General features: G+C 40.3%; 1 protein-coding gene across 4 annotated transcripts in view; it reads left to right on the plus strand.

Moving 5' to 3' along the window:
* The window catches only part of RASSF3 (Ras association domain family member 3), a 97,867-nt gene extending 86,119 nt beyond the window's left edge, over positions 1–11,748 (plus strand). For 2 of the 4 annotated variants that reach the window (XM_075494976.1, XM_075494992.1), the window contains 4 exons: positions 7,784–7,891; positions 9,235–9,502; positions 10,594–10,709; positions 11,082–11,748. In XM_075494976.1, the coding sequence (XP_075351091.1) occupies positions 7,784–7,891; positions 9,235–9,502; positions 10,594–10,709; positions 11,082–11,231 (642 nt within the window). In that variant the 3' untranslated portion in view covers positions 11,232–11,748. Of the gene's footprint in view, positions 1–7,783; positions 7,892–9,210; positions 9,503–10,593; positions 10,710–11,081 lie in introns of all 4 variants that reach the window. The other 2 variants (XM_075495002.1, XM_075494985.1) reach the window with 1 other exon arrangement.
* Positions 11,749–14,527: the final 2,779 nt, after the last annotated feature.

Genomic DNA, 14,527 nt, shown 5'->3' on the forward strand with positions numbered 1-14,527 from the left:
GATGGATAAGTTGAATGTGAAACTCGGGCTCACCAGGTCCTGCCATATTAGGATTAAGGGGCACTCAGTATATTTAACAGAAGTTATCTTCTGTCTTAATAGAATATCAGTTTAAAGCAGATGGCAGTACTTCTTCACACTGCAGTGATGAACTTCTGGAACTTGCTGCCACAGGAGGTGTAGAGACGGGCAGTATCTGCAGGTTCAAAAGGGGTTTATGTGCATGCATAATCACCAGGTCCGTAAATGGACACTAAACAGACTCGGAAGGGAGGTGCCCTCTAAATTCCTGCTACAACACTTGTGGATGCCAGCAGAGAGGCTGCAGAAAAGGCTCATGTGCTCGCTCGAAATAGCCTTTATTTCCGCTGCTGTCAGAGGCAGAATACCAGGCTGGACGCACCATACACCTGACCTGGGAGGGGGACCCTTCTCTTGCTACCTCAGGAGGGCATGGTGCAGGCTGTTCTTGAACTCGCTCTGACTGTCAGGATAATTATTTAAGACTCAGGTCAGCCAAACTGGCTTAGAAAAACAAAGTCTTTTTCTAAAATAGATAATTCTTACTCGCTCTGTGTGCCACTGACAGGGGTAGGAACTGGATCACTCTAAGTGCAGAAAGCAAAAGGTACTAAAGAGGATACAGAGATTATTCTGCCCACATCCATCCTGTCAGAAAATTCCCCTTTCCCTGACCCAGAGAGCAACCTCACCCCATTCAGGAGGACACAAACGTTTCAAGGTGCAGCTACGTGAGAAGGTGCAATGCTTGGATGCTAATACTTCTCCCTGGCCACCCTGCCCCCATTTGGTCTTCTCCATACCTTTCTGGCTACTGGTGTCTCTGACTGACCATTTGTGGTTGGACATGACCAGTAGCTCTACCTGGTGATTCTCAGGCTTTCAAATGAAGGAAGAGCACGTCTTCTGAGTGCGGGCTTGCCCCCGGATGGAAGGAGGAATTGCTGGTGCTGGCAAAGTTGCTCTGCTCTCAGGAGAGTTAGGGTGAGGAAGAAGCAAGAAGTTTGTTTCAAAATAATTTAATTGCAAGGTTTCAACTTTCTTTCCTGTGGGAGTGCTGGCAGGCTGTAGGAAAGAGTGTTCTTGCTTGTAGAAGTAGCAACAACTGAGATCAGAAGTCCCTTTCTGTGTTTTCTTTCTTGTATTCTCTACCAGGCTTTTTTGTTGTGATAGTACTGCTAGTTAAATCCTTTCTTTAATGCAAACATGATGTAAATACGATGCATTAGCTGCAATTTTTATGACTTAAACAAGACTTAGATTTTTTTTTTTTTCCTTTTCTGAATGTAGATTAGGCTGCATTTCTCATTTGTCAAAGCCTCAGTGCTTTACTTCAAAAATTATTCCTGGCCACAATTTACAGCAAGATCAGGGCATCTTGATTCATCTGACTGAATCAAGGGTCACTATGTGTGTAGGATTAGTATGAAATGTGAGGGCAGGGGGATCAGGACTGGCATGGCTTAAAAGTTGGCTTGAGCTCCCACAGGTCTTTGGTTGTTGAGATTTCTTACGAAAATACTTTAATACATTCCTGGGATATGTTAACCTTTTGTCCATTTTATTTTCCTTTGTCTGTCAGGCTGGAATGTTAAGAGGAGCTTGGTTCCCCATTCCTCAGAGATGCTAATTTCTAGAAGTTTTGTGAAAATAGCAGATCAGATAGCATAGAGAGGCTTTCTTGTATTCCTGCATAAATAAAAGCCTATAGTAGCAGTTTGGGAAAGTCATGCATCTGTCTCCAGGCAAGGATCCTGAGGAAATGGGCTTCAGGGCTTTGGGGTTTTCTTTGTTTGTGGAACTTTTTCTCAGCCTCATCCCATAGCAGCTTGCTAGCTGTTGAGCTTAGCGCTTTCTTACTGCATGCAGGACTAGGGTTTGGCAGTAACCATGGGACTTGGACTTTATGAAAGTCCCAGATGTGATGCGATTCTTTTGGGGGACCACAACTTGACTTGCAGTTAATTTTAATTGTAATCTGTGCAGTTTTAGTTGTGTTCCTTGAGGATTCATGCTGAACTAGTCTCTGGGAGGGTTTTGCACTGGGCATAAATCTTAAAAAGGGAGTGCTGCTTCTCTAAACATCTGCAATACAATAAATGAAATGTGCATGGGGGGTGGAGGCGATAAAGAAAAAAACATTTTCTGCCCTTTTTGTTGAGAGGAAGCTCAACTGTGAAGAGGCATTGCATCATGAGCTCTATTGAAAGACCAGCTATTCCCCTTGGGGAAATGAAAGCACTTGCCTCATTTCCCTCTCACTGGCAGCTGTTGCTTAGGAATTTCATTTGAGAATGAAATGCTGCTTTGGTTGACCTGAGGAATGGCTTTGATACAAATGGCCGCCAATGGTGTGCGCTGTAAGTGTTGGGAAGGACAGCATGATTTTCACAGAAGTTCATAGCTCAGACTAGAAGTAGTGTGTTGGATCCAGATATATTACCTATATGGATTCTGATGCATCCAACTGTCTTGTTGAGATTAGTTTTTATCTTTGACATCTGTGCTAGGCTGAGGAAGTAGCAGATAACATGAGAAGCAGGGAATGGAAGGAGACTAGGAGCTCTGATGAGGAAAACACACTTAATTGGGCTGGGAGGAGGAAGGGGTGATGACCTGGCAGCCATTACTGAGAATATCATTTGGCTAAGTGATGGAGGAGTCACACCTAACTCAGGTTTGATTTTTTTTTTTTAATGAAAATAACATTGAAATGCTTGTGCATTGTTTTACAGAGAAAATTCCTTTTCAAACACTAGCACCCAGAAGTGCTATTGTTAAGCCCAGCAGCATCTAGGTCCTGGCTAACAGAAGACACAGTGTGAACTGCTGTGCTGATTGCGCCTATACTTCACTCTGCTGCTGTGACATCCGCAAGAATTTGTGGTTAGGAAACTCATCACCAGGCCTAACTTTTGAAGAAAGGCAGTTTCACAATTCCTAGCATACAAATCTTGAGGCATGCACGCTGGGTGTTTTGTAGGGAGCTGGAGATGAATCAGCTATGTCTGAATCAGCCTAGGGATGAATTGGCTGGCTGGAGCGTGCTGCGCCTCAGCAGTGTGCTGGCTCCGAGGAGCTGTGCCAGGGGTTGCAGAGCACGCCTGGGGGGCACGGGCGGGCCAAGGTGGAAAAAGCAGCTTTTGTCCTGGGCTGGGTGAGCCACCAGGTGATACAGACTGGCGGCTTCTCTCACCAGACCGAGAAGAGCTGTCACAAGAACCGATGATAGATGTACTTGGCTGTAACATCTAAATCTCACCTCTGAAATGCCCTTTCTCCTTTGTTTAAAACAGCTGAGGCTGGAGGAACTGCTTTCCAGTAGTCCCACCCTGAGCTGGCATGGCTTCAACCACTTGGTGGCCATTTCAGAGCAATGTGATACAAGTATATTGTATAAGCATGGTAGAGATGAGTTAATTACTGCTGTTGCTCTGCTGTTGTATTGGATGACTCAAGGTCTTCTACAGGTAATAAATTTACCTGCTGAGGTAACAAAGTGGAATTTGATCTGCTGGACTTAAGTAGAATTAGCAGAGGACTTTTCCTTTAGTGGGTCCTGTTAGGAGGTGACAATTACAGAAGGAAATAAGAGGATCGTGGGAAATGAGTTTGCCAAGTCTTCCTTCACCCACCTAAGTATGCTGGTCAAAGAAGACTTACTTATTTTAACTTAAAGCATGGCTAGACAAAGCTGTATGGCAAAAGTTAAGTGCCACTGTATACTGAGAGCAACTCAGCTCCAGGAAAGTTGAGGAAAAAAAACTGTATACCATCTTGTCGGCTTCTCTCTGCATGTTGGTTAAGTATAATTAGGAAAATTAAAATACACAGGTGCCTCAAATCTGTGTGGCTGCTTAATGATACTCACTGAGAGCAGCTGATCCAGTGAATCATAGTGGGCTGAGGCTTTCTTGTTCGTAATAGACTCAGTGAGGTATTCCTTTGTTGGCTTTCTCCTGACAGCAGTCATGTGGGATTTACAATTTCTGCAGTCTGTGTGACAGCAATGTGATTTTCTGTAAGCACTGTTGTCTAGCTAGTGAGGAGTTTTTGTTTGCTTGGTTGAAGTAATGTGCCGTGGTGTGCAGTTAAGAGTGTTTTGAGCTTTTTTTTGGGAGTGGGAGGGTATCTCCAGGTTCATTCATGGAGATCTTGGGCTTAGGTTTCCTTCAGTCATATTTCCTTTCCTGTGACTGATGTCTTCCACTGCTCACTGTCTTGTGGTCTTGGTGATCAAGGATGGTGGACTGGAGTGAAAATCATTATTGAAGTAGACAGTGTTTCTGTCTATTGTGTATAGCGTTTTTCTTGAATGGACTTGGGTCTATTCTTTAATGTTTTAATCCTAGTAGTCCCTTTTTGTATTCAGTTCATAGTTTTGCATAATCTATATGCTGTTAAAATTAATTGATGCACAGGCTTTGGTTGTCTAGAAAACCTGGTTGTCTAGAGTTAGAGCTACATTTGTTGGCAGTATGCTACAGAAGGAGGTTATCTCACCTTTTGCATAAACAGGGCTCTACGTTTTCTGTGTGCTGAATTAAACTTTGGCAAAATTGCCTGGCCTCTAGTGCCGATGCAAGAAGGCAGAAACTCTGGTGGTATGTTCAAGCAGGGAATCATGTCTAACTCAATAAGGGAATGATGACCCCCCTGGTGATGCCCGGTGATCCACAGCTCTGTAGCAGAGCCTCACCTGAGAAGACTGGCATTACTCTGAACATTGGCTGATTCCCTGTCCCCCTCACCACCAGCCTGCTGGAGCTGATACCTCTAGCTTATCACCAACACATGCAGTCACCCCGTTCTTTCCTGTTGTTCCTATCAGTTCCAGCACCCTCAAACCCACTCTTGCAAATGTGTTTGGCTCTATCAAGGGCCTTTTTAGCGTTTGGCACTGTAGTCTCCAATACACATTACAGACCTGACTCCAAGGCATCACTAGCCCAAGTCCAGCAGAAATTATCTTGCTTAGGTGCTATGCTTGGGTTTCGCTTGTCATGCCTGGTTCCATGGCAGTCCACAGGATGAGAGTGATCTAATGGGGTTGTGTCTTTTCTAACCTAAGCAAATTTCTATTGCTTTGCTAGAAAAATGTGACTTCTTGGGAGAACAGAAGTGTATATGAAAACAACTCTCCTATATGAAAATAGGAGAAAGTTACTTCTTGCTGTCTGTTCATACTTACTAATTTGTTTACTGAGTGTTTTTCTCTCTTTTTTTTTTTTTTTTTAAACATAATGTAGACAGTTTTCTAGCCATCAGCCTTGTGAACTTACCCTATGCAATTAAAAGCAATAGGTTATCTTTGTCATCTATGGTTATTAAAAGTAATTTTTGCAAATTAAATCTCTTGAGGTGCACAGAAGTTAATGTGAAGTTTTGTTGGGGTTTTTTGGTTTGTGGTTTTCTGTTTGTTTTGAAACAAAGGTTGAGGGTCGAACATAGGAAAGATGGTGAGTGTTTTCCTCTTTTCTGGTGAGTGTTTTCTCTTGATAATAATGGATGTTGTGTATGACTTCAGTAATCATGATGCTAATCAGCTGCAACAGAGTAGGTAAGAGGTGAACTTGAACTTGAACTATCAGCAATAGAATAATGATAAATATTGAAACAGGTGTCCATTATTGGAAGTTCAGTATCAGTAATGTTAGCAGATTGGGGAGGTATGAACTCCACAACATGCTCATCTCTCAGAGAGGTGAGTCTTGGCTGACATCCATGTGAAGGGGTTTGTCTGCAGCCACGCAGACTAGGAATGTTCCAAGTCAAAGCTTGGGTTCTTGAAGACAGTCATGTAGATGGCAAATGCTCTGTCAGACCTTTATGGCCAGAGGACTGCAGACTGTTCCCTGTCCCGGTCCACTGCTAAGGTTGTCTCAGCCCACTCCCACACCATTACTTGAAGTAAACATTTAGAGTGCCCATATTTCCAGACTCTCACTGTGGGTCACTGCTTTTGATACCTATTTGAAGCATGAAAACAGCCATAACGTTTACTGCGATTTCAGAGAAAAAGTTACTACTTTTTTTTTCTTTTTTTCGTGCCTGCTTTGTTTTATAACTATTTACTTGTCCCCGAATAGAACACTACAAAGCTGTAAGGGCCTCTGGGGAGATGAAGTGAGAAATTTATATGAAGCTGTATCTGTCATTATTATGGCAGTTTGGGAGAGGGGGAAGATGAAAAATAGAAGGGCAAGAAAGCTTAATTTCTCTAGTGAGAATGGAGACTCGGATTCTGAAAACATTTAGTAATTTTGTATTTTGTAATAGACTAGGTGGGGTCTTGCAACTCTGCAAGATGCTACACAATCTTAGAGTTGTGCTTAAGGAGCTATTAGGAGAGTTGTATTTGGTTGGTGTTCCTTTTTGCCTCAGTTTCCTGATCTGTGAAATACAGGTATGTTCTCTGTGTTATGCAGGAAATCAGTATCTGAGCCCAGATCAGAATTCAAGGCTTCTGGCTTCCAGTTCTCCATTCAGACCACACCTTTCTTTTTATAGCTATGGGAAAAAAGTCTGGTCCAGCATGTCATTTAGTAAAATACCATATAGGAAAAGTAAAACTAAGCCCCAAAGAGCTAAAACTAGTTGGTTTTAAATTAGGAGACAGAAAAAATTCTGCAGATTCTTCCTGGCAAATGGAAGCTTACAGTTCCACACCAGACGTGCTCATCTTTGGGGTCATTTCTGGCAAACTGAAGTGCCTGCGAAGGTGTGTACCGAGTGGTGTCCAAAAGACTCTGATACAGGACTGGCTACTGAAGTCAGGGAAATCCTTTCTTAGGATAAGCTCCACTCGGATGCGCTTGTGGGGACAGATTGGAACACTGTGACTTGATGGTTTGTCCATACAGTGAATGTATATTCCTGTGTTCAGATGTACGCTGAAAGCTGCAAGCTTCTTCAGAGCTTCTCCCTTTCTAAGTGAAGTCTTGAATCAGTAAAGCTGAGAGCTGAAACTCTTTCATACTATATATGGCATTTGTGCAAGTGGTGGAAACCGGAGTGTATTTATAACGCTGGTTTGCTGCAGGAATACGGATTGGGAGCAAATGTTTGTTTGGATAAAATCCAACTCCAGGGATTGGTTTTACTGCTGCATGTAAAATCCGTAGCAAGCTTGTAAAAGCAGCAGTGAAAAATCTAATAGGGCCTTCCCCATGGAAAACACATGAATTTGGTGTAACATTATACAGCTAGAGAGTTCTTGTGATGGTTCACGTAGTAGTCAGTGACCCTGTGTGTAACATGCTGCCTGTCACGTTGGAATGCAGGGATGCTCTTGCGTTGTTGGCAGACGCGGGGATTGTTGGTATTACTTGTTAGTACGTGCTGCTATTTTCATATATATTCTTCATCTGTTTAGAAATACCCGTTTGTGCCCTAAGTAATATTTCATGAAAACTGCAACTGTATTCTTGACAATATTGCATAGTATTGACATGAGCAAATCTAGCCATAAAATGAGCTGAGCTGTTTTACATACCGCTGATAAATATTTGAATGAAAAGAGTTGGCAAAAAAGAGACACAAGTGTCTTTGGGTGTGTTGATTTAACTGTCTCCATTCAGTCCAAGTGTTGTGTTTGATTTGCCTAACTTGTTAATCCTTTCTGTTGCTGTACAGCTAATTACTGTATGTTGAGCCTCTGTGGAATAATTACCATTTGGACTGAGAATGCTCATATTCAAAGTCATAAAAGAATTGGGTTTTATTTTGTTTGCTAAAACTGCTGTCTCTGTTGTTGTTGAAGGATGTTCAGAAGGAGAGAGAACCTCACGTTTATCTCAGTAAAGAAGAAGTTAAAGAGAAGATACAAAGCTATAATTCATCTGTCACTGATAAATTAAAGATGACCTTGGTAAGTTTTGCATAGGATTCCTGTAATTTTTAATAGGAGTAACTGAGCTGTAACTTTTGTAGTGCGTTGTGAATCATTTTAGTCTCAGCATCTTACATATGAAACTATCTCTGTTTTAATGACTTTGTAAGAGGTTCGTTCTTGGATCTGGAAATTAAATCTCACATCTGAAATGTTTTTATCCACATAGCTCTCTTTATATGGATTGAAACAAACTGTAGTAGAAAAAATATGTCGTTTGAAATGTGTTTAAGATAAACCTTCAGGTGACAACAAGATGTAAATTTGTCAGATGAAAACCATCAGCTGGTAAACATGAAGATATATTTATCCTGTTTGTGTAGATGAATTTTTGTCAGGTATCGCTCTGATAAAGATGTTCAACCAATGCGAAAAGTTAAAACATGCAATATTTATTATGGGAGACTTAATTTGTAGTCACACAGTTTTTCAGCGTGAGGAGACTTCCTTCCCCCCGCCCCATAACGCAGACAACACAGACAATGGAATGCTTATAGGTTTTTCGTTTCAAGGATTGTGGACCAGGTCTAAGACTCAGTCCAGCCTACTGCAGACCGTACTAATAAAATTCACATCTATCTGCCTAGCAAGCTGTTATTCAGTTGTTGCGTTGTCCGCGTTTTTCTGATACATTATGTATTCCTGTGGGTGTATAATATATGGAAATTTTAAAATTCCATTATATCCTGGACCATATAAGTACGTCTGTGTACTAAAAACATTTTTGTTATGTGTTTGCACATGGGTCGGGACTTACTATGCCTAAAACCAGATTGCTTACAGTTTTCTAGCCCAGTAAGGCTTGATCAATTTTACTATTTTGTCTTTCAGAAGCAACTGGAATAAATAATTGGAAATGTTGATTAGATTGGCATTTTCTCTGGTTCTTTTTGAATTGCAACAGGATTTGAGCATCTAAATGCCATAGACTGATTTGACAAGCACAGCTAGTATGTGGGAGAGAATTTCTGTATTTGTGCGTAAAATCTGTTGTCAAAGATGTGTGGTAGTGGTCTATCTCGCTTCATAGTTCTTTCCTAATGTGAAAACTTTATCGCTAGTTTGTAGTACCTTTTGCTTGATGAGATCCTAATACTCTTTGAATTCAGTAGTTATAATTAAGAAAAAACTAATATTCAGCAGAAATACCAGAAAGAATAAATGTCTGAATTATTGAAACAATGTCTTTCCTATGAGATGTCACATATTACAGTGGCATTTAAATTGTGTTCACTATGACCATTTTAATCTGCCTAATCCACTAATATGTCACAACTGGTCATTACTAATTTTAACAGTTCAATACTTTCCTCCTGATGCAGAATGCGAATGGGATTTACACTGGCTTCATCAAAGTTCAGATGGAACTATGCAGACCGATCACTGTGCAGTCTTCCCAGAGCCAGGGGAGGTGTGCTCACAGCAATAATGAAACTGCTTTTTACTTGCCGGACGGCTGCGTGAATACCCTTCACATCAGCAGCACCAACACTGTTCGTGAAGTTATTGAGGCCTTGCTCAAAAAGTTTTTCGTGGCTGACAACCCTGCAAAGTTTGCACTTTATAAACGCTGTCACAAGGAAGACCAAGGTATAAGTTAGGCTTGTGGAGTTCTGGTAGTGAAGGGGTTTGGGGAGGGAGTTGTGCTGTAGAAGTACTTGAAATAAGCAGGGCAGAAGATCTCGGATAAATAGAGGTGACAGTCTTGCTCACTCTCATATTTTTTCTTTGTGAAAAGTAGCATGTGTAAGAGAGTAAATGATTTGGGGATAGTTCAGGATAATTCACAAAAGATGAGAACCCACTAAACCATCTATGCATATCTCCTTGTGCCTTGCAATCCATTATACTTTATTTAAGATGCCCCTGTGTCAGGCTCTAAATTTCAGATAGCCTGTTATACTGCAGATTTGTAAGATTAAATTACAGGACAGATTTTTAAAAAGAGCAGCCATGGTGTCTGTGATACCTGAAGTCCCTGCATTGGCAGAGAGCTGTTGAGGTGATGAGCATCATGGGCACATGCACTGCATTCAGGTATGCTAGTGCACATGGCTCTCCCAGTGCACTGATTGCTGTTGGGAGTTTGTTGTATATTGTGTTGGGAAGTACCAGGAGATGCAGAAGGTGTTTTTAGTGAAAAGCGCGTTTTGCCAACATTGTGTTCTTGCACTTAGAATCCGCCTTCGTCCATGGACATTGAGAGCGGTTTCAGCAGTTCAGATGTTTCTGGCTGTCAGTCACACCAACTGTGTCAGGCAGGCAGAGTTGTGTCTTAGACTTTGTGTATGAGATTTTGAGTGGAAAAGGTATCAGAATGGTGATACCACAGCTCTGATGTCTTAAATGCTTATAGCAACAGACCCATGTTGTATTTTTTCTTGTGTCTTTTCCCCTGCATGTATTCAGATGGTGTACTGTGGTGACTAGAGGCCATTTCATTCCTATGTGAACGTAGTGTTGCACTGTTACCATCAGTCATCTGCTCAGCTTCTCCCTAAAACTCATTTGCTCAAAACCACTATGTAGACTAATAATGTAGACAGTATGTAGAATGTGTAAATTTTGTGGCTACACATGCATATCTCTGAAATTTTCTAACATTAGCTAGCATTAATCATTCAAAGCACTTGAAACATCATTAGTAAAGATTATAACTACTGTGATTTCTTCTGCTGCAGTTTATACATGCAAGCTGTCAGACCAAGAACATCCCCTCTACCTGCGTTTGGTGGCAGGCCCCAGGACAGAAATGCTCAGTTTTGTTCTACGTGAGCATGAAACTGGGGAAGTTATGGTATGTTACACTCATGCTGTTTTTGTCTGTGTGTTTAACTTCATGGATGAGTGGGCTCCTGTTTGATCTGTGCTGACAAGATGATCCATTTTTTGGAAGCAGATTTTTTTTTTTTCTTGTTATATTTACTTTGTGCCTTTTGTAAATATTTCATTTGTGGTTAGACTGACCCGTTGTTATTGCAGAACAAAAAAACAGTTTAAAAGAGTAAAATGTTTTCAGATCCCTAAGATTTGCAAGGATGGTGCCCAGTACTATTTCAGTTTGAAATTGTTTTGAGTGTCTGAGGTTTTGTTTAAAAATACTGTATATATAAATTATTTGTGTGTTTTCTGTTCATCTCGTCCATCCTTTTCTTTTTTCTCTTTCCAGTGGGAAGCTTTTAGTATTCCTGAACTGCAAAACTTCTTGCGTATACTGGACAAAGAGGAAAATGAGCAACTGCAAATCTTAAAGAAGCGTTACGCAGCTTACAGAGACAAACTTGAAGAAGCCCTTGGTGGGGTGTGGAAACCTGGTTAAAAGGGGGCCAAAGGACACTCAGGAAAAATGCACGCTACCAAATGTCTGTATAGCATGCCAAACCCATGTACAAAGAGCAGCAGAGAGTAGTTTTCTTTATTCAGAAGACTGTTTTGTGATGCCAGGGTACCTGAATTTTGCTATAGACTTAGTTCCATAAGCCAGGTCACTTAGCATCTTGCACCCGCAAGTAAGGGATTCTGCATGTTTGTACATCAGTTTGCAACCCTCTGTGTGCCTAGAGAGTTTTCCAAGTTACCTTGGTGCAAGCTGTGAAACTAATCAATTTTCTAGGATGCTATGAAATAAGATTTTATTTTTTTTCTTCTTTGCTTTAATGGTAGCTTTACAAGTAAGGATGTGCAAATTGATGGGGTAAAAAAAAAAAAAAAAGAAGAAAACCATCTGGACAAGAATTAGGTGGAGCACTATCTTTGAGATGAAGTTGATTTGCACTACCTTTCTGTTTTCAAATAGTTACTGTATAATTTGTGAGAGAACTGTTATAGATGGAAGGCATATGAGATCTTGTGGTTTGTTCTTGAAATTCGTGGAAGGCTTTAAAGTGGTCTTTCTGGAGAAGGTAAAGAGAAAGTTGAAAAGAAGGTAAGAGTTTTTGAGGGAGGAGAGCTCTAACAGCTGACAGAGGAGGACTGGTTTTAAATGGTAATAGTATTTATACAGAGGAAAGTTAAAATACTAGTTCTACAAGATTAAAGTTTTAGGATGTTATAATATTGTGAATAAGTTGTATGGTTTTTTAACTGCATAAATCCACACTGGAAAAGAAATAAAGATAATAGAAATAATGGGAAGGAATGAGAAGCAAAAGCTAAGTAAGAATGGAAACGGAGCTGCACATACAAGTCATTATTGGAGAAGCTGGTTCCGTAAATGTGTAATGGGGCTTTGAAAAGCGCAGCAAAGCTAAAAGGTGGCTGCTTACTTGAATTCTGAAAAGTGGACAACGTCTCGGATAACTCTGTGAGAAACGCCCATCTAGCGAGTGTTTAGACATAAGCTATAACTACAGATGCATTTGGTCTTTATTGTAAGCCAGATCTTTCCTCTGGCTCAGTGATCTATTTTTAGGCTGGATAATTTTGAATTATCATATTTGAAAGACAAAAATAGCTTCCTCTGCTTCTTTGTTTGTTAAAGGCTCAATCAGGCAAAGAAAGTAGAATTTCTTATTCATGTTTCCAGCTTAACAGAAAATTAACATTTCTTGGCTGTGTTGGTTACTGAGATGAGTAACTTGTTTTTAGTAATTCAGAAGGTTTTTTCCTTATGGTTTTTAAATTCTTAATTGAAAAACTGATTACGAAATTCTGCAGACTGCTGATGTACTTGATTTAAAAGTAGGGAAAATGTAGCAAGAAAACCTTTTACTTTACTGTAAATATAATTGTTGTTCTTTCAGAGTTATTTATCTAAAAAAGCACGTTCAAAGGAAACCAAAGAAGTGGGTGTGCAATAGAAGCATGAGGCAGATTTGAGTAACTGATACTGTAGTCATTATCATGCCAGAGAGGAAATGAGTTATATATTGGGGAGGGTGGGGGGGTGTGCTAACCATTTAAAAGCAGCAGAAGTTGGTGGGGTTTTTTTCCCTCCACTCTTAGGGTGTTCGTTTTAAATTCCCAAGGAATTGTTAAAACTTTGGTGACATCTAATGGATACTGTGTGAAACTCCAAGATGCTTCTGTTCTTCCCCTTAATTTGATGTAATTGTGCCTTTGTTTCCTTTCCTTAGTAGGACTTTTTTTTTTTTTTAAACTATTCACAGGTGGTTTTTTGGTAAAAAGAATTTGCAAACTTAATGAGACAATCATAATGTTTTAAAGTGTTAAGAGAAATTAAGAGTAGGACTAACTATAAAGTATATATAAGGCATATCTTGTTTGTTGTTTAATTTCACATGTAACTTGTAGTGCATGTGTGAGTTAGTAACATTATCCTCAAGTGAGACACTTTATAATGGTTCAGGGAATGCTTTTATGTTTTGTTACAATTTGTTTTTCTATGAATGCAGCAGCATGTCGGTGGGTATTCTGTTAACATCTACTTTATTTATGTTTCTGCCCATAACTATGTAACCATTACATAATCGCTGTCAATATTGAACCATTTGTTGCTCAGATTTAAACACTGTTTGAGTCTAAAAGTGGAGTATAAAAATATGTGAATTTTGTTTTTACTTGAACTAAACTATCAAGTCTTTTAAGTAGGCGCATCTGCATTTACTTTAGCCAAAAACCTCAATCAGTGTTGTATGCACTATGAGTCTTGATTTGGGGTGAAGGGGGTGGGGGTGGGGGACCAAAATAAACTTTTATTTTAATTTTGTCTTAGTCCACGGTTAATTATTGTAAGATGTCGTGTGTGGGGTTAATTTTGTCTTTTTTTTTTTTTTTTTTTTTACACACTGGCAATTACAACAGCTTTAATTTAAAAGAAATGGTCATGCCTGGTTGGTTTTTCTCTTTTTTAATTTTAGCATCAAATTGAACTGTCAAAGCTTTTGTTGCAAAACTGTTTTCATTTCATTATATGATGGTACCAGAATGATTAAATGATGGGGGGGGGGGGGGGGGGGGGGGAGGGGGAATGCAGGGAAACATGAAAATGTATGTCTTGAAAAGCAAAAATTTAAACTATTTATAATTTTGACAAGCTTAGTTTTATTTTTGTAGGGAAGTTTTTATTCCCCTTAAAGTTATTACTGAAATGGCAAAAAAGTGATGGTTCCATTATTAAAGTTGAAGTTGGCAATACTTAATTATGTGATGTGTGTTTATTTTTTTTCCGTTACCTGAGGCTCATGCTTTGATTGCTTCACTGCCAAGTGAGACTTCCTCGTAGCAGTACGTTAGGTGGGGAGATGCAGCTTGCCTTAAGGGTGAATTAAAGTTTTCCTGGAATAACACAGACGTTTCAGTGTATGTGTCCCAGTCATACTTGTACACATATTTTAATTTCACGTCTTGATTTTGGTAAAGAATAATACACAAACTAAAACAAATCGATTTTCTCAAATACAGCAAGAAAAAAACCCAAATACTTTGAAATTTACACACATACCTTGAAATTTACCTTTTTCTTTTCCATATTTACCTCACACACTCCGCCCCGCCGGAGGGGCGGAGGAGGAGCAGCTCCCGCCTCCCGTTTCCCGCCCGGGCGGTGCTGAGGCGAGCAGTTCCCGCTGCCGGGGCTGCCTCCTCCCTGAGGAGGGCGGGCGGCCCCCGCCTCGGAGGATGGCGCGGCGGTGGGCGGGCATTCGCCCGCCCACC

This window comes from Mycteria americana, chromosome 1 (genome assembly GCF_035582795.1).
Source record: "Mycteria americana isolate JAX WOST 10 ecotype Jacksonville Zoo and Gardens chromosome 1, USCA_MyAme_1.0, whole genome shotgun sequence".
Lineage (NCBI taxonomy): Eukaryota > Metazoa > Chordata > Aves > Ciconiiformes > Ciconiidae > Mycteria > Mycteria americana.